The 20,004-nt window shown below is 45.0% G+C and overlaps 1 protein-coding gene and 1 long non-coding RNA gene across 2 annotated transcripts; both read right to left on the bottom strand.

Moving 5' to 3' along the window:
- Positions 1–4,879: 4,879 nt before the first annotated feature.
- LOC146710968 (uncharacterized) lies at positions 4,880–5,316 on the bottom strand. The gene is made up of 2 exons (XR_014920058.1): positions 5,093–5,316; positions 4,880–5,013 (listed from the first exon to the last, which is right to left on the bottom strand). It is a non-coding gene; the product is annotated as an uncharacterized LOC146710968 (long non-coding RNA).
- An 8,797-nt stretch (positions 5,317–14,113) lies between these two features.
- On the bottom strand, positions 14,114–19,255 carry LOC146710967 (uncharacterized). The gene is made up of 2 exons (XM_085455394.1): positions 19,180–19,255; positions 14,114–14,734 (listed from the first exon to the last, which is right to left on the bottom strand). The coding sequence occupies exons 1-2, from the start codon at positions 19,253–19,255 to the stop codon at positions 14,124–14,126; spliced, it is 687 nt and encodes a 228-aa protein (XP_085311520.1). The 3' UTR covers positions 14,114–14,123.
- Positions 19,256–20,004: the final 749 nt, after the last annotated feature.

Here is a 20,004-nt window from a genome sequence, read left to right as displayed (position 1 = left end):
TGATCCCTCCTTCCATCGTTCTTTCCTTTGTGACAATGCATGTGATCCTTCCTTCCATTCTTCTTTCCTTTGTGACATTGCATGTCATCCTTCCTTCCATCCTTCTTTCCTTTGTGACAATGCATGTGATCCTTCCTTCCATCCTTCTTTCCTTTGTGACAATGCTTGTGATCCTTCCTTCCATCCTTCTTTCCTTTGTGACAATGCATGTGATCCTTCCTTCCATCCTTCTTTCCTTTGTGACAATGCATGTGATTCTTCCTTCCATCCTTCTTTCCTTTGTGACAATGCTAGTGATCCTTCCTTCCATCCTTCTTTCCTTTGTGACAATGCTTGTGATCCTTCCTTCAATCCTTCTTTCCTTTATGACAATGCATGTGATCCTTCCTTCCATCCTTCTTTCCTTTGTGACAATGCATGTGATCCTTCCTTCCATCCTTCTTTCCTTTGTGACAATGCTTGTGATCCTTCCTTCCATCCTTCTTTCCTTTGTGACAATGCATGTGATCCTTCCTTCCATCCTTCTTTCCTTTGTGACAAAGATTGTGGTCTTTCCTTCCTTCCATCCTTCTTTCCTTTGTGACAAAGCTTGTGATCTTTCCTTCCATCCTTCTTTCCTTTGTGACAATGCATGTGATCCTTCCTTCCATCCTTCTTTCCTTTGTGACAAAGTTTGTGATCCTTCCTTCCATCCTTCTTTCCTTTGTGACAAAGTTTTTTATCCTTCCTTCCATCCTTCTTTCCTTTGTGACAATGCATGTGATCCTTCCTTCCATCCTTCTTTCCTTTGTGACAATGCATGTGATCCTTCCTTCCATCCTTCTTTCCTTTGTGACAAAGCTTGTGATCCTTCCTTTCATCCTTCTTTCCTTTGTGACAATGCTTGCGATCCTTCCTTCCATCCTTCTTTCCTTTGTGACAATGCATGTGATCCTTCCTTCCATCCTTCTTTCCTTTGTGACAATGCATGTGATCCTTCCTTCCATCCTTCTTTCCTTTGTGACATTGCATGTGATCCTTCCTTCCATCCTTCTTTCCTTTCTGACAATGCATTCTGACAATGCTTGTGATCCTTCCTTCCATCCTTCTTTCCTTTGTGACAATGCTTGTGATCCTTCCTTCCATCCTTCTTTCCTTTGTGACAATGCATGTGATCCTTCCTTCCATCCTTCTTTCCTTTGTTTAGTTTTAGTTTTCAGATTTATTTGTCATATGCAATTTAGCACAGGGTCAACATTGCAATTAAATGTGTTTGACGAGCAGCAGTCACTCAGCAGCATGCACAGTAGGAGAAAATATATTATAATATATAAGGTCAAAAGCTTCAATAAATGATCATCGATGCAATGCTTGTTGCATGATTCTCATACACTAATAATGCTGATATTAAAATAACAGTAAAACAACCCCTTTTATCCCGTTTCACTTGACCCATAAACGTTTATAGATGCCTCTTTTAAATTTTATTTCCCCCTGGTTTCTCCCCTTACTGACCACAGCAGGGGGATCTTAGTTTTGAATCAGCCATGAATCCAGCTCACCTGATTCATCAGTGAGCTCCACCATCACCTGTGTCTGACAGGGTGGCGCTGCATACTCTTTCTTTAATGTCACTATTTTCAACCTGTTAATTAAAGTGCTTAAACCCGAAGTCGACTACGTCCACAACAAGTCAATACAGCTGTAAATGTGGCCAATTATCAATGTATTACCGATCAGTAACAACAGATAACTTCTATTTTATGCATGCTTTTAATCAACCACTCACCCAGAGGATCTCCAATCCCAGGAAATTCCTTCTCCTCATTTAATGAGTCTGTCCTCCTTCCATGCCCTGGTAACTGGTCCATCCAGAGCCACATGATCTCAAAATATACATACAACAAGCCAAACCACACCTTGGTCACACCAACCCTCCTCGGCCCCGAAGATGTCCAATGCCATCCTAGTATGGACTGAAAGTGGCTTTAACGCTGACTGTCCTGACAATCCATTTTATAACATTCCCTGGTCAGATCTGCCAATCTCCGCCCCAGGGTTTTAACCATTTTGCAATTTTCATTAGTTTCTGTGTTTTTTCTAGTCTTGCCTCCAGATTTTCAATTCTATGGCAGTTGTAATCAGTTTTTACCAATCATTTGCTAGTTTAGTCTAGTTTTTATTTTCTGAAAATCCTTAATTTTAGCTTAGTTTTGATTAGTTTCAGTTATAGTTTTAGTTGTGTTTTGCAAAACTTAAGTGTAACCAAATCCCAGTTCCATCATATCAGTCATGCTCTTCTGGTTATCCTTGGGTGTTGAGACTAATAACTATTAACTCTTGCCGCACCGAGTGTTCCTAATTTTGGTTGAAGTGAATTGATAACCTTTTTGAAGGCGATTGTTTCACACATTTATTTAGATGTCCCAGTCCTGTTATCTCGGGATACATCACGCTGCCTTATCTGGGGTTAGCTGTTTTCTGGGGATGCGGATTGAGTGGGGGAGCTCCTCAAGGAGGGGGAGTGTGCTCCCCCTGATGAGCTCTTCAAGGTAAGCTAGGTTAACCTTCTTGTGTGAGCTTTTCAAGTGCACTTCGAGGTTTGTGGGATTGTTAGTTTTATAGATGTCCCTCATAACCCCCTGATGGCCCAGTAATTCATTTTTGCGCACTGTAGTACACATTTAGTTTTTGCTTGTAGCTCTCATACTCTACTTGCCACTCCTCTAAGTCCTGATGTTTCTTAGAGAGGACAACAGTACCTTTAAAATTATATCACATGTGTGGGGGTGTGGCCTTGCCAATTGTTTTTCTTTTTCTTTTTTTTTAAACTCAGGTTTTGATTAATTTTCAAAAATAAACATCTAGTAAATAATTCGAGGGGTCTTTAAGGATTAAGCTTATTTCGTTTCACGGAGAACATGACTAATTTATTAATGTGTGCTCTACACATTGGGACTTTGTACTTATATTTATTTCACTTTTTCCTAATAGACAACTCTTTGACAAAGGCAGAGAGAATTCATAATTCAGGGGGAATTCATAGCAGAATAATTGAGCGAGATTCAAGCATAGATTCTTCTGAGGATGCGAGTCATGTGAGCCAGACACGAGAGGGTCACAACCCAATAAGAACCACACAAAGATTATCAAGATGCAGTGGCAGATGTAATAGAGAAAGACACAGGGCCACCTGAAAACTGTCGTCCTATCTGGTCCAAAACCAACATGTAGGAGAATCTGGAATTTTGATTTTGAGTTAAAAATAAAATATGGGTAAAATGCAGAAATGTTTTCCAGTAAAGTAAAAAATAAGAGTCGCAATTATAGCTGAATCCATGACATCTAATTGTTTCTACAAGATCACGTCGTTGCTAAAAGTTACCAGTGATCTCAATGTGCAAACAGAACTCCCAGTATCTGGAGTTCAAGCTCCTCTTGGCTGAGAAACCAGGGACAAACATGTGAACAAGACCTGAATAATACCAATAATGAAAAGTTCTCTCCGGAAATCAAGAAAAGGAAGCCCCAATCAGATAAGAGTGTAGCAAAATATGGTTCACTCCACTTGCCTGAAATGGTTAACAGTCCAAGGCATTTCAGTTGTAGAATGGTTGGGTGCAACAGTAAAACATATGTGAGATGTGGGAAGTGCCAAATGTTCCTTTGTGTCTCCAAATAAAAACAATCACAGTACTTCCTCAGATATCATAAACGAATTAACTTTTGTGAAATAGAAAGCCCAGTGCAATCACTTGTTCCTGAACCAATGGCTTACAGCTAGTGAAGTGTCAGTGACTTCTAAGTTGATCCCTAATCTACATTTTTATGATATTGTTATATAAATAAGTTTTAATATCCTGCTTACAAAAATTTCAGAGGAACATGTAATCTTCTTAAATAGCTCTTGAATGTTGTTAGTTTCACATTCGTGATCAATGAACTCCCCTTGTGCACTGTAGTGCACATGTTGTAAAATTTAAATAAAATTAGTTAAAAACAATTTTGTTTTTGTAATGTGTTTATTTTACCGTCCCAACACTCTTGATTTATCTTAAAAAGAAAAAAGAAAAAGAAAAAGAAAAAATGAAAATACTTATCAATGCAACTAAACACATTTTGCTATAAATCTAGTTAATTTTAGTTAGTTTTGTGAACATTCATTACAGTTTTGGTTAGTTTTCCTTTTTGTTTTGATTTTATTTCCATTAACGCAAATTTTTCCACTTCTAGTTTTCGTTATTTCATTTGTTGTCTTTCATAATAATAATTTTGCTCTGCACACTGGAATAAACATAATCAACATGATCAACATTTTGCTTATCAATTCACCATCTTATCGATTCAAATGCTCCCGCCTTATGTGGTTTGTGACATTATGTTTATCTAAATCTCCACTCTGTCTCTAAATGTTTGAAGAATTTTTCAAGTTCGGGGTCAAATTTTGAGAATTTGACCATAAGTGAAAGTTATGGCGTTATCACCCCCTTTCGGGATTACCTTTTTCCAGTTTTGATGATATTCCTCCCCATTCTCTATTTTTTGCAAGTACCCCTCTTCGGTGGCGAGAAACTGTTGGTGTGATCAAGCAGGTGCTGTAAAAACAAAAGCTCAGGACAGAACAGTCACCAATCATGTACTTCATTCAAAATTAACATATATCGAACTTCATATTGATCCTCTGAGTGTAATGGTACATTTTAATTTGCACTTCTCAAAACTAAAAACAATATTTTCTTTATTTTACTCTTGTTCTTGTGCAGCACCACCCCTCAGCACATGCCCCTGTTATTCTATCTTACTTTTAAATTGTTGACTACTTCTTTTTTTGGAAGTCAATTGTTGACTACTTCAAGAAAGCTGTCACGGAGGAGCAGGGAGGACTCGGCGCAGACTGAAATCTCAGAAAAACAGGTTTATTTACACACTCCAGGTGCACTATATACAGGTGAAGGAGAAGGGGGCCAGGGTTCCCAGGGGTGCAGAGCGGGGTCGGGAAAAGCGTCCAGAGTCTCCAAACCAAACACGAGAAATCTGCATACAGAGAACAAGGGTTAGCACGGAACTTTCACGGACAGAGCTCAAAACTGGCTGAGGCTAAAGTAGCACTGACGAGCGTTATTCAATAGTCCAGCGGCGAGGTGCTCTCAGTCACTGCCTTAAGTAGCGGGAGCAAACAAGGTGAGGAGCCACAGGTGATTGCCTACAGGTGGTGGAGGCCGGGAGCTCACAATGAGCTCCGCCCAGGCAGCGAGCAGAGAGAGAGGAGAGAGAGAAAAGACAAAACATAACATGTAGCCACACAGGGCCAGCCGAGCAGGCACGGGGACCATGACAGAAGCGCCCAAAAGGCGGGGACCAGTGTTTATCATTACATATCTCCATTTTGAGTGTGGCTGTCTATCATTCCCCTGTTATTCTTAGACCTCGGTGGAGGTTTTTTTTGTTTTTGTTTTTTTTTACCTCTATAAAAGTTAATTGACTCTTTACAGTGACCCACTATGGTTAATAATAACATGTTCAGTCATGAATGGAATCAAACCTTTTCTTCACTTTAGCATTTAACATTCCCAACCATATAATATGATACATTAATCGAAACACAGCTATTAAAACACAATTTTCTTAATGCAAACATCAGTAACTCAAAATTAGCAACCAAAGGGTTCAGTCTGCAGCTCACACTCCTGTGAAGCTACAGCCTCCCCCTTTAGTCTCTGTCATTCTTCTGTTATTACAAAAACAAAACAAAGCAAGACAAAACATCCACCCTTCTTTTACAGACTGGGTGAATTGTTTGTGAACATCCACTAATCCTAAAGTCGGCACCGTGTTTGTCTCAGTACCAAGTCAGTTAAAACTTTTAGTCGTCAGTCCGTGACAGTCCAGTCACATGCATACATCCACACACATTCATACCAGAAGTTGCTGATAATGGTGTCTCACGCGCAACCTATTTGAGCCTCCCTCACCAGCAAGATGACGTCATCATTTTAAAGGAAACAGTTCCTTGTTTTAGGACTGGATTGACTCGCTGCAATCCTTTTAGGCTCAGGACTTCTCATTCGATCAGTGTCCCATATAAGTGAATTTCTCCCAAGCCCATTATAATCATGGAGAAAAAATACTTTGCAACTGTTTTCAATAAGAATATTTTATAGCGCTTTAAAGTTCAATCTCTCAGGCCTGGATTAAAGAGCTGATTTGTTAAATCAGGAACTCACAAAATACCAAAATATAACCACCGGTGGATCCTACCTCTCAGATGTTTTTATCTCAGTGCACTGTAACAAAAGCAAGAACAAACGTAAACAATAAAACACTCATATAATAACAGATACTGGGGCCCATTGTGAACATGTCCAAAGATCAAACCATCTTTCTCTCTCTTAGGGAAAGAGAACAATCCAAACCTCACTGATAGAATCAACCTAGTGTCAAACAAAACCCAAAAGTCAACCAAAACTTCACACACTATATTGTGTAGGCATACAGGCACCGTAACTCCTTTTTGCACTGACAAAAACATGTTGGATTAGCTTAATTCAATAGTGGACACTGGTTGCACACAAATGTTTTGCTTTGGCAGAAACTTAAACAACTGAGTCAAATCAACACAACCTTTTCATATTCTCTCCGAAATAAAACTCACATCATTCACTCATCATTTTCACTCTGTACCACTGCTCCTTATCAGGCTGTGTGAAGCACAGTAAACAATTCAGTGGAGGCTTTGAGCCATACACAGACATCACGCACAGACATTGTTTTCACAACCAAACTACTTTAGACCTTGTCCCCTAAATCTACACAGATCCCCTCTGTGTGGCATGAAATGCATTTAACCAATATACAATCAATGAGTTCTTATTGTTGTAACCGACTCCATATTTGGATGTTTGTGTGCAGCATTTGTTAGTAAAGCATTTTTCATTGCATCAGCGTGTGTGTGTGTGTGTGTGGATCACTTCTCAGTGAATTGAATTAGCATTTCGATTTTTTGCACGTGTGTGTGTCATTTCTCACTCAATCAACGAGTGCATATGTTCATATGTGTGTTTCTCTTCATTCTGAGTCAATGCATGTAGATGTGTGTGTTTGTGTGGGTGTTTGTGTTCATCACTTTCCTGTTCTGGTGTTCTGAGTAAACCGCGGCCTGAAGCGTGCCCTGGGGTCCTGCCCTCCTCCTTTTCAGTCCGTTTGCATCCGTTGGTGCTGCTGCTCAAAGTTCTGTCCATACTGGTTCTGGCCCCAATTGAGGCAGTGCTTTTCTCCAGTGTCCTGCATCTTCTCCTTGTTCTGCTCCTCCTTAACTTGACCCTTTTGTTTCTGTAGCTCCTTCAGGGCTTGCTCCTGCTGTTGGAGCTTTTTCGTCAGGTTTGGCGACCTCCTGCTCCAGCAAGCTCCAGCCTGATTTCAAGTCCTGTGTCTGGGACTCCAGGCCTGATGGGTTCGATTATCAACCAGCTCCTCTTGAGCCATGGTCAGTTTCTGCTCTGATGCCTTGAGCTCTTACTGAGGACAGAAACCTCAGAGTCTTGACGTATAAGTCAGATTGAATTCCACTGATGTTTTCCTTGCTTTGCTCCACGGCCTTTTGCGGTTCTGCTGTTCGGCTCTTCTCAGAGGTCAGCTCCTGGCCGAGCCCCGACACCTGTGCCTTCAGCTTATTTTCTCCTGGTGCTTTTGTTCATTTCGAGGTGCCTCCTTTTGTCTCTGGCACACACTTTTTGCTGCCCGATCATCCGTGTTGGTCCGTCACTGTCCTGCACAGTTTTAATGCAGAGTTGTTAAGGTCAGCATTGTCTTGCTCGGCCTCACTTTTCCTCCGGGCTTAATGGGCGTCTCGTCACAGCTCTGTCAGCTGAAGCTGTCTTTTTCCATATGGCAAGAATGTGAAGAGTGTGTGAGAGGGGTGTGTCCGATCAGGCACAATGCTGGTGGCTTTGCGAATGCCTCGTTTTCCAAATTCAGATTTTTATTTGTCACGTACACAGCAACAGAGAGAACAGTCTGTTGTTGGGATGGCTCAGGTCCTTCACGATCTTCCTGGCCTTGGTCCAGCACCGCCTGCTGTAGATTGAGTGCAGGTCAAGGTGCTCGGAGCGGATGGTGCGCTCAGCTGATCGCACAACCCTCTGTAGAGCTCGTCTGTCCGGCATGGTGCTGTTCCCGAACCAGACAGTGATACAGCTGCTCAGTATGCTCTCGATAGTTCCTCTATAGAAGGTGGTCAAAGTCATTGGTGGGAGCCAGGCCTTTCTCAGTCTTCTCAGAAAGAAGAGACGCTGACGGAAATCTCCCCGTGTAGTGAAACGGGCCTTGTATTTAACTCTCTCCGTCTCTGCTGCATGAGATCATTTTCCTGCAGCACTGTTGACATTTTCCAGTTGTTGTTGTGGGTCCAGCTGCTTTAGCATTTGGTCAGGGTCACATCAAAGATGGTAGACGAGTGAGCAACGATGGTGGAGGGGAGAGCAAGAGTCCAGGGTCAGCCTCGGCTTTCCGGCAAAGCAGCCTGTAATCAAGTATAAAGAGAAAAAACAAAACAAACACAAAACAAAAACAAACGAACAGGAAAATGATGTTATTTTGGCTGCGTTATTCAGAGAGGGGAGAAACAACGGGACCAGGCCCTGTGTCAGCCTTCTCTCCCCCTTTTTTTGTTTTTTCTCACCATATAATCAACTCGTGACCCACTAAGCTGACAGGACAACACAGGTACATGTTAAAATTCTTAAGATCGTGTTTAAAAGCACAAAAATTGGAATTTTCTTTCATCTAGTAATCACTTGTATTAATCAATCAGCAGAAAATATGTCACAATTTGACTTTTCTAACCACTGAATTTGTTGTGTTATCACTGGTTGGTCAGACCAGTGCCTTTTTTGAAGTTAAGTTGTTGTCCTGCAACCCAGAGAGTTTATTTGTTAGTAGTGGATAAACTTTATTATTTAACAACACGTGTATGTTAAGTTTCACTGCTTTAAACTTGCTGGAAAATCTTCACGTGTTCATGGGTGTAAGCTGTTTCTTCATTGCATGTATCTGCGTTTGTAGGTGGGCTAATTTAACTTTTTTTTTTTTCTCAAACAAGGCATTTCTCTAACATGTGCCTCTCTCTCACATTTTGTGTGTTTTGTTTCACCTTTTTGTTGTGATGCTCCGGACGCCTTCCCAACCTCCACAAGTCTGTTGGCCCCAATTTTATGTGTTAAAACTTCTCTTAATTTCTCCTCTAATTCTTTGCTAGCTGCTGTCTTTTCCACAGCTGCTGGTTCTTGTTGAGTGTGGTTTCCATTACTATAATTTGCTTCGGCCGCTGTGCTTGTGGGGGCAGTTGGTCCAGGCCCTCTCCATCGTTCTGCTCCTCTGAGGGGGTTGGGGTGGATGAAGTGTTGGAATTTGGAGTCCCAGGTCGGCTGTTTGGCCTGCTGCTGGTTTTGCGGTCCAATAGTCGTACCTGGGCCACTCGTAGACCAGGGCCTGTAGTTCCAGTCCCCGGAGGAAGACCGTCAAGCTGCAGCCGGCCAGCGTTCAGCTGCAGCTCCACGGATGGAGAGGCAGAGCGCTTGGAGGAGGATTTCTCTGGCAGGTCGTTGGTCTGTTCAGACTTCTGTTCTGTACATAGACACACAAAAAAAACCCAAACACTGATTTAAAAAGCCATCTCTTGACCCTGCTGTCCTACCTAGTTAGAGGCGAATCGCCAACCTTCCTTTTATCTCAAAAATTCTTGAAAAAATAATTTTTAAAAAGCTAACAGATAATTTTCAGAGGAATGGCTTATTTGAACAGTTTCAGTCAGATTTCAGAGCTCAGCACAGAAACAGCTTTAGTGAAGGTTACACATCATCTTCTCATGGCCTCAGTGCAACGTTCAATGCTTCTGACCGTAATATTTTATTAAAGCAATTAGAGCATCCTGTAGGTATTGATTTCTGCAGTGGTTTGTATCATATTTATCTAAGGTTAACTATGGATGTGCTAGGACCAATTCTGTTTACAATTTAAATGCAGTATCATCAGAAGGCATAGTATACATTTTCACTGCTATGCAGAGGACACCCAGCTCTATCTGTCCATGAAGCCAGATAACACACACCAATTAGTTAAACTGCAGGAATGTCTTAAAGACATAAAGACCTGGATGGCCTCTAATTTTCTGCTTCTAAATTCAGATCAAACTGAGGTTATTGTACTCGGCCCTGAAAATCTTAGAAATATGGTATCTAACCAGATTCTTACTCTGGATGGCATTACCTTGGCCTTCAGTAACACTGTGAGGAACCCTGGAGTCATTATTGACCAGAACATGTCCTTCAATGCACATATTAAACAAATATCTAGAACTGATTTCTTCCAATTCTAATCTTTGTGTAATATCTCTGAAATAAGAAAAATCCTGTCTCAGAGTGACGCTGAAAAACTACTTCATGCATTTATTACTTCTAGGCTGGACTAGATGTGTCATGGTCCTGGGTCGGTGACCCAGCGCTTTTAGTTTGTTATCATTTTCTAGATGATGATGATTGTTTAAGTTCTGTGTGTTATATTCGGTCTGCCTCTGAGTCTGCGTCTGTATTTGTCTGTCTATGGTGTCACCCCATCTGTTTGTGAATCTGTCTGTTTAGTTCAATGTCTTGTCTGGTTCCATGTGTCTGAGTTTCCTGTTTTATTGTGAAGGTCTGTGTCATATGTGAGTGTGCTCAGTTTACGTTTCCCCTGTCCCGTCAGCTCAGATTCCTCCCAGCTGTGTTGCCCTCCTGTCTCTCATCCCCTGATTACTGGTGCGTGTGTGTATTTAAGCCCTGTGTGTTCTCCTGCCTGTTGCTGGTTCGTCTGTATCACTCAGTGTCAGTCTGTGTTACCCTGTGTTACCCTGTGTTCCACGGTGTCCTACGGTGTCCTACGGTGTCCTACGGTGTCCTGTTCCTCGTCTGCGTCTCTCTGCTTCTCATCCCGTTGTCGTATGCTCCCAGGTCAGTTATGTTTTAGTTCTCCCAGTTTAGGTGTCTTCAGTTATTTGTTATGCCCCACTGTTTGTTTGCCACTACACCTCTGTAAATAAAACTCACCGGCATCTCATCCACTGCCTGCATCTTGGGTCCTTCTTCTAACTCCACACGGCTTGCCTCGGCAGCCGTGACAGTACGAACCGGCCACAATGGACCCAGCAGCATCCAACCCGCCCGAGGAGCTCCGGGAGGATATTATTTATTCTGTGGACCGTTTAATTAATTTATGGCTGGGGCATGAGGAGAAGGGATTCCGCCAAGCCCTAGCTAATCGATTGGAGCGACTGGTTTCCGGTCTCCCCTGGCTGTTCAGCTCACTTCACCCACTTGTTCAGAATTTCTTTCTGAACAAGCTGCACCCTCACCCCCTACCGCTCATCTGCTCAGCCCACCGGAGGATATGCAGTCCGAACTGCCGGATGTGGAGTTACCCGGCCTGTCGGAGCGTTCTCCGAGGAGGAAGCAACGTTCGCGTCATAGGCGCCTCACCCCACAGCCGGGTGGTGGGACTTCAGAACCACCGGCTGTGGTGAGTGAAAAAGACAGTCTTTCTGTTTCACCAGACTTTGGGACTGTTAATTCCGGGGCTGTGTTTATTCAGTTAGCCGCCCGGCCTCCAGCTCCGTTAGCCGCCCGGCCTCCAGCTCCGTTAGCCGCCCGGCCTCCAGCTCCGTTAGCCGCCCGGCCTCCAGCTCAGTTGCCACCTCCAACACATTTAGCCTCACAGTCCATAGCTCAATTACAATCACAGCCAGACTTATTACAAACCATGTTACAATCCATAGCCCAGTCTGTAGCTCAGTTGGCAGAGGAATCATTAGCCCTATCATCAGTTCAGCCTCCTGTTCAGCAGCCACTAGCCCTGCGTCCTGTGTCACCAGCTCCTCCAGTACAACAAGCTGAATCTATGCTATCCGAAGGGAATTGTTTTTCATCCGTCCATTGTAAGCAGAGAGACAAACCAGTTAATAATGTAGTCGTCCCTCAACAGCTGACCAGTTCTGAGACTGTGATGCACTCCGGGGCCTCCCCAGAGGCTGGGTTTCAGCCCCCAGCAGACTCTGGACCCCTGGAGGTTGGGAAGCCAGCTGAGGGCCACACCCGGCTGTCGCTGCCCGAGCAGAGTCGATGCTCTGTGCAGCTGCAGCCTGCTATGTGTTTGCCAGAGGACACCGTGCCTGCTGGTTCTGTTCTGTCCCTGCCAGAGGCCCGTGTGCCTGCTGGTTCTGATCTGTCCCTGCCAGAGGCCCGTGTGCCTGCTGGTTCTGATCTGTGCCTGCCAGAGGTCCCCGTGCCTACTGGTTTAGTCCTGTGTGTTCCAGGGGCCCCTGTGCCCACTGGTCCTGAGACTGTTTCCGCTGGAGGGCCCGAGGAGCCCGTCCAGCCTCCTGCCTCGTCAGCTGGGGGGCCCAAGGAGCCCGTCCAGTGACCTTCCTCGTCAGCTGGGGGGCCCGAGGAGCCCGTCCAGCAACCTTCCTCGTCAGCTGGGGGGCCCGAGGAGCCCGTCCAGCCACCAGCTACTCCACCAGCAGCCTCATCCACACCTGCAGCAGCAGCTGCATCCACAGTTTCGTCCACACCGCCGCCTCCTGCAGCGCCTCCGTCTCCGGCTTCCACGCCGCCGCCAGCTGCAGCCTCTGTGTCTTCATCCTCGCCAGCTGCAGCCTCCGCATCATCAGCCTCGCCTGGTCCAGCCTCCGCGTCATCAGCCTCGCCTGGTCCAGCCTCCGCGTCATCAGCCTCGCCTGGTGCTGCAGGGGCCTTCCAGACTTCCGTTGCCGCCGCTGCCTTCCGCGTGGCCGGCGTCCGGAACTGAACTGTTTTGGCCTCCTGTGCTGTCAGCCTCCAGGTCGGCGTCCGGAACTTGACTGTCTGGGCCTTTTTTGACGCTGTCCCTCCGTCCTGGGCCCCCTCCGCCCGCCCTGGTCGGGTTGTCTTCTGTTTTGTTTTGGTCAGTTTTTTGTGTTTCTGCTGGGCTGTCTGGAGCCAGCCCTTAAGGGGGGGGGGGTACTGTCCTGGTCCTGGGTCGGTGACCCAGCGCTTTTAGTTTGTTATCATTTTCTAGATGATGATGATTGTTTAAGTTCTGTGTGTTATATTCGGTCTGCCTCTGAGTCTGCGTCTGTATCTATCTGTCTATGGTGTCACCCCATCTGTTTGTGAATCTGTCTGTTTAGTTCAATGTCTTGTCTGGTTCCATGTGTCTGAGTTTCCTGTTTTATTGTGAAGGTCTGTGTCATATGTGAGTGTGCTCAGTTTACGTTTCCCCTGTCCCATCAGCTCAGATTCCTCCCAGCTGTGTTGCCCTTCTGTCTCTCATCCCCTGATTACTTGTGTGTGTGTGTGTGTGTGTGTGTATTTAAGCCCTGTGTGTTCTCCTGCCTGTTGCTGGTTCGTCTGTATCACTCAGTGTCAGTCTGTGTTACCCTGTGTTCCACGGTGTCCTGTTCCTCGTCTGCGTCTCTCTGCTTCTCATCCCATTGTCGTATGCTCCCAGGTCAGTTTTTTTTTTTTTTAGTTCTCCCAGTTTAGGTGTCTTCAGTTATTTGTTATGCCCCACTGTTTGTTTGCCACTACACCTCTGTAAATAAAACTCACCGGCATCTCATCCACTGCCTGCATCTTGGGTCCTTCTTCTAACTCCACACAGCTTGCCTCGGCAGCCGTGACAAGATGTTTTCTAATATTTTGGGATATCATTTCAGAGACAGAACATTACTTTTTACTTACCACATTGTTCATTCTCGCCAATGTCTGAGATGCAGCAGACGATAATTTACACTTTGCACTGTCTTCGTGGATTATTGGTTCATTTTACACAGATTATATAATAAAGTCAGTCTTGTATTCCTTGCAGTCATATCAAACACACAGGCCAGCACCAAGAAAAAAAGAAAAGTGCAAGACGCACTGAAAACGCTGACCTGTGTATCTCAATAATAAAAAAAAAAAACTATATACATATGTACAGAAATAACTCCTCAGACTAGCCGCATCATGATGGTCTCTGTGTAAGATGGAGAGGTGTTTCCAGCCTTTCCAGATACAGCGCAGACATGAGGAGTTTGCTCCAAAGCACGAGGAAACATCCATATGCCATATGTCCAGGAAAGGCTTCATTACTGATCACAGCCGGAGACGTTTCCTTGGTGGAGTGGGGCTCCTGCTGCTGCTCTCCTCCTCTGCAGGCTTCCTCTTTGCACCCTGTGTAAACCTCTTCAGAAACTGGCAGAGCACAGACATGATTACTCTGCCGTCAGAGGTGTAGTCCGTAACTCTCCATCGATTTGTCATTTCCCTTTCCTCTGTGGAATACACAGTGGAAATGACTCTGGTGATGGTGTCGCCGTCGACATCCAGGGTGCAGACGCAGTTCCTCTGATCTGCCTTGAGGACAGAAAGATCTGCCTTCTCTGGAAGCAGAGGTGTGAGGAACCGTGAATGGATGTGGGACCCTGCAGGCGGCACCATTAAACCAGCTGGTGAGTTGGTAGGAGGAGATGGAGTGGTGTTCTCCAACTGACTCTCTGGCACATGGGTGAAAGGTGTTGTCAGCAGCAGTTTGTTAAAGAATCCCCTGAAGGCAATATAAGGAAACGCCTTCGTCCCCGTAACCAGGTTATGGTTTAAGGAGAGGACCAGATTTTTCATAGAGTCCACATGGCTGAGGCTCAAAGGACGGTTCCTCAGGTTGGAGATGAACATCTGGCGTACGCTGACAGGACTCACCAGCTCAGCTACAAGAAAACAAAAAGATCATCTGTGTTAATCGTGACATAATCAGACAAATTACGGATTTAAATGTCAAAACATGGCTTTATATCATCATATGCTATTTCTACACACAGGCAATGAGAGGCCCGCAGCAGAACTCACTCTTTATGAAAGCCTTAAGATTGGTAGAAGGTGAGAAAAATGGTTTTGCACTGTAAATGACTAAATTTCATGTTTTAAACCAAAGATCACAGCACCAAACTCTGCTTGTTAGCATGTTTAAACAGTAAAAATGTCCTGCTGATAGAATTCATTTGCAAATTCACATTTTATCTGCATGTAAATTAAAAATGTACAGCTCATAGTAAAGAATAACTTTGTGTGTTCTTGGTGACTGTGAACAACATTTCATGATAAATGAATGTCATCCGTAATATTTGTGAATTATGGACACATTGTCAGTAAGGCTGCATAGAGTTTCAGTGATGTTTAATAATGAATTCATGTTCAGCGGATACAAGCGGCGGAAATGAGCTTCCTCCGAAGGGTGGCTGGCCTCTCCCTTAGAGATAGGGTGAGAAGTTCGGCCATCCGGGAGGGGCTTAGAGTAGAGCAGCTGCTGCTCCACATCGAAAGGAGCCAGCTGAGGTGGTTCGGGCATCTGGCAAGGATGCCCCCTGGGCGCCTCCTGGGCGAGGTGTTCCAGGCATGTCCCACCGGGAGGAGGCCCCGGGGCAGACCCAGGACACGCTGGAGAGATTATATCTCTCGGCTGGCCTGGGAACGCCTTGGTATTCCCCCGGACAAGCTGGAGGAGGTGGCTGGGGAGAGGGAGGTCTGGACCTCTTTGCTTAGGCTGCTACCCCCGCGACCCGACCTCGGATAAGCGGATGAAGATGGATGGATGGATGGATGGATGGATGTTCAGCACTTATTCTTATTTTATTTAAGCATCAGTCTGTTGGAAATAAAACAGCTAAAGTCAGGTGAGAAACCTCCAGCCTGCTTATTGCATGCACACAGTTTCAATTTCTCACCGAGCACATAACATACATCTGGACACCTGTACAGACACGGCAATACTCAATGCACTCACATAAATATGATATACTTGATTCAGCATCAGTAGCTATAACTGATTTTGCACATAATGCGTGCAAGATCAAATTTTGGCCACATCTCCGAGGACTCCCTAACCTCCCTCAAAATTTCCCAGCTTTATAAACGCAACGACTGCCTCTGTGAACTCTCACAGCTCCATCATGCTTCTATACAGATTCGTAATTTATTAACTTTATCGTCTAATTCAGGGCCAGTTGCTAAAACATGTAAACTCAAACCCTCCACATACAAAAACAGGACTCCAGGATGACCGCACTGACGTCAGCCGTCAGCCTCCCGCAGGTTCTAATGACTGACGTCGTTTCCATGGCGCATACATTAAATTGAGTGTGTGTTTGTTTTTTAGCATTTTTCAAACCAAAACTGATGTTTCTAAAGTTTGACATATTTCACCTGAAATGTTCACACTCAGAATCAGAATCAGAATCAGAAAGGGGTTTATTGCCAAATGTTGAGCAGGTTTACAACATTAGGAAATTGCTGCGGTGCTTCAGTGCAAACATACTGTCATAAATAGCACTTAAATAGACATGAAAAAATAAAAGTAGGAATAAGAATTAAAAGTGCTACGTAGAAAGATATGTGCATGAGATATATACATGAGAATAAGAATTAAGAGTGCTACGTAGATAGATATATACATGAGTGCAGGTGGTGATCAGTGCCAAACATGGAATGATGCAGTGAACACAGCGTAGGGTCATGTGTTAGTGGTGGGAACAGTCATATGGTTATTGTTCATGTGTCCAACAGCAGAGGGGAAGAAACTGTTCTTATGGCGAGAGGTTCTGGTGCGAATGGACCGGAGCCTCCTGCCTGAGGGTAGCAGGTCAAACAGACTGTGTCCAGGGTGAGAAGGGTCAGCTGAGATCCGAGCTGCACGCCGCAATGTCCTGGAGGTGTATAGGTCCTGCAGAGATGGGAGTCTGCAGCCAATCACCTTCTCAGCAGAGCGCACAACACGCTGCAGTGTCTGTTTGTCTCTGATAGTGGCTCCAGCGTACCACACGGTGATGGAGGAGGTGAGGATGGACTCGATGATTGCAGTGTAGAACTGCATCATCGTCCGTGTTGGCAGGTTGAATTTCTTCAGCTGCCTCAGGAAGTACATCCTCTGCTGGGCTTTCTTGATGACGGAGGTGATGGTGGGCTCCCACTTCAGGTCCTGAGTGATGGTGGTACCCAGGAAGCGGAATGAGTCCACAGAGGTGATGGGGGTGTCAGTCAGGATGATGGGGGGGAGTGGGGCTGTGTGCTTCCTGAAGTCCACAATAATCTCCACTGTCTTCTGGGCATTCAGCACCAGGTTGTTGTGGCTGCACCAGGACACCAGACGTTCAACCTCCCTCCTGTCAGACTCATCCCCGTCCGAGATGAGCCCAATAACGGTGGTGTCATCTGCAAACTTGATTAGCTTGACAGACTGGTGGGTGGAGGTGCAGCAGTTGGTGTACATGGAGAAGAGCAGAGGAGAAAGAACACAGCCCTGAGGGGAGCCGGTGCTGATGGTCCGGGAGTCCGAGACATTCTTTCCCAGCCTCACATGCTGCTTCCTGTCCGTCAGGAAGTCAGTGATCCACCGGCAGATGGGATCAGGCACATTCATCTGGGAAAGCTTGCCTCGGAGATGGTCTGGAAGGATGGTGTTGAAGGCAGAGCTGAAGTCCACAAACAGGATCCTGGCGTAGGTTCCTGGGGCGTCCAGATGCTGCAGGATGAAGTGTAGGGCCATGTTGATGGCGTCGTCTACAGACCTGTTGGCTCTATATGCAAACTGCAGGGGGTCCAGGAGGGGGGCCGTGAGGGTCTTGAGATGGGAGAGAACTAGGCGCTCAAATGACTTCATGACCACAGATGTCAGAGCCACGGGTCTGTAGTCATTTAGTCCAGTGATCCTAGGTTTCTTGGGGACAGGGATTATGGTAGAGGACTTGAAGCAGGCAGGCACATGACATGCCTGCAGTGAGGAGTTGAAAATGCCAGAAAACACTGGGGCCAGCTCGTTTGTACAGTGTCTGAGGGTGGCAGGAGACACACCGTCTGGGCCGGGAGCTTTTCGAGCATTCAGACTCTTAAACTGCTTCCTCACATCTGCTTCATGAATATGAAGAGTTGTGGTGGGAGGAGGTGGTGTGAAATCCTCTTTTGTGTGGGGTGAGGAGGGGGGTGTTGTAGGTGAACAGTTTGAAGGTGGTGATGGCTCTATGGAGGGGGGAGAGGTGGGGGAATTAGTGTCCAAAGTGCCTCTATTGTTGGGGCCGTTGGAGGTGTGAAGGCTGCCTGATGGCTCGTCAAAACGGCAGTAAAAGTCGTTAAGGGTGTTGGCTAAGAGCAAGTCATCAGTGGAGTGGGGGGTTTTAGGCTTGTAGTTTGTGATATTCCTAAAACCTTTCCACACAGAGGCCGAGTCATTCTCTGAGATCTGCTGCTGCATCTTCTCAGAGTGCTGATGTTTAGCAATGTCCACTTCTTTAGTGAACCTGTACTTGGCCTCTCTGTAGCAGTCCCTGTCTCCGCTTCTGAACGCCTTTCTCTTTTCCAGCCACAGCTTTTTGAGTTTAGGAATAAACCAGGGTTTGTCATTGTTATAACTCACCCTGGTGCGTGATGGCACAATGCTGTCCTCACAGAAGTGGATATAGGAGGTGACAGTGTCCGTAAACTCGTCCAAGCTGTTAGAAGCAGCCTTCAATGTGTCCCAGTCTGTAGACTCCAAACACGTGCGAAGCTCCTCCACAGCCTCGTTGCTCCACAGTTTTTTAGTCCTCACGACAGGTTTGGAGAGCTTCAGCCTCTGTCTGTACGCGGGGATTAGGTGGATCATGGCGTGGTCAGAAAGTCCGAGTGAAGCGCGGGGCACCGCGCGATAGGCCCCGCTGATCGTGCTGTAACAGTGGTCTAATGTCCTCTCCTCTCTGGTCGGGCATTTAATATACTGCTTGTATTTGGGAAGCTCATGGCTCAGATTGGCTTTGTTAAAGTCCCCAAGAGCAATGATGAGAGAGTCCGGGAATGTCCGCTCCATGTGGAGAATCTGCTCCGCGAGTGCGCTCTGAGCTGCCTGCGCATCTGCGTCTGGCGGGATGTAAACAGCGGCCAGGATGAATGAAGCAAACTCCCGCGGAGAATAAAACGGTTTGCAGTGGATAAAAAGATATTCCAGAGAGGAAGAGCAGTGCTGAGCAATCACTGTCACATCTGTGCACCAGCCACTATTGATGAAATCAATAGAGGCTGGTGCCACTATTCATGAAATCTTCCTCACTTTAAAGTAATAAAAGGCCAGTCTAAGGTGTATTTGTTTGCCTAAATACTCTATTATACTTATTAGGTTACTAAGCTTTACCATAGCGCTCATCCAGAATACGGGTGACACCAAGGGAGAGCAGGTACCGCTCGTGCCGTACTCCACTCCAGCTCATTTTTGGGGCGTTTGAATCCTCGTTTCAAGCACTAGTTTTAAAACTTTGGAAACAAACAGGTTTTCACAGCGCTATTAAACAGACCTCCTGCTCGCACTCTCATGTGAAAACCAACTTCGAACGTTGGTTTCTGCTTTTATACCTGCCGCGCTACACGTCATCCTCGTCACCTTGACTCCCAGGGTCACGCAGGCGACGCGGAGTGATTCAGAATAAGTTTCCTATAATTATCAGATTTTTTAAAATAATAATTCTCATTTAGTTTCGCAGTTTCTAATCATAAGTATTTTAATTATTGAATTATTGTAATATGTAATGTTTTTTTGATCATGAATTCGCCTCCTTATAAACAACAAGTAACTGAAAGCCATAAAGAAAATTCATCACGTTAATTAAGTCTGCTTATTTCCTTTGTTAAAATGAAGTGAGTTAGTCCCTCCGTTTAAAAAAAATATTTAAAGAAAAGAAATCACATTTATTCAGGAAAAATAAATAAAAATATTCAAATGAATGAATAAAAAATGAATATAATAAACAAACGAAACGTGTATAATAAAGTCGTTGTACTGAGAAATATGTCACTTTATTTAACTGTGCCTTTGATAAAAAGGTTTCCCCTTTTCCCCGTTGTAGTTGTACAGAGTGAAATTCACCTGAAATTTGTTACAAACTCTTCAGTACAGTGATTTATGTGCAATTTTTGAGGACTCTGACTTTAAACTATTTTACAAACGTGAATTTGAAACTTG

Source organism: Copadichromis virginalis, linkage group LG4 (genome assembly GCF_057382275.1).
Source record: "Copadichromis virginalis isolate Kocher_CV1m ecotype Utaka linkage group LG4, C_Virginalis_male_GT1.1, whole genome shotgun sequence".
NCBI lineage: Eukaryota > Metazoa > Chordata > Actinopteri > Cichliformes > Cichlidae > Copadichromis > Copadichromis virginalis.
Note: the sequence above shows the minus strand (reverse complement) of the source record. Positions and strands in the feature narration are given on the sequence as shown.

Bases quoted from the DNA above. Each gene is read 5' to 3' on its own strand.
- LOC146710967 (XM_085455394.1), bottom strand. From the start codon at position 19,255: ATGAGCTGGAGTGGAGTACGGCACGAGCGGTACCTGCTCTCCCTTGGT. The intron at 14,735-19,179 runs GTAAAGCTTAGT...GTTTTCTTGTAG, and splicing joins TATTCTGGATGAGCGCTATG to CTGAGCTGGTGAGTCCTGTC.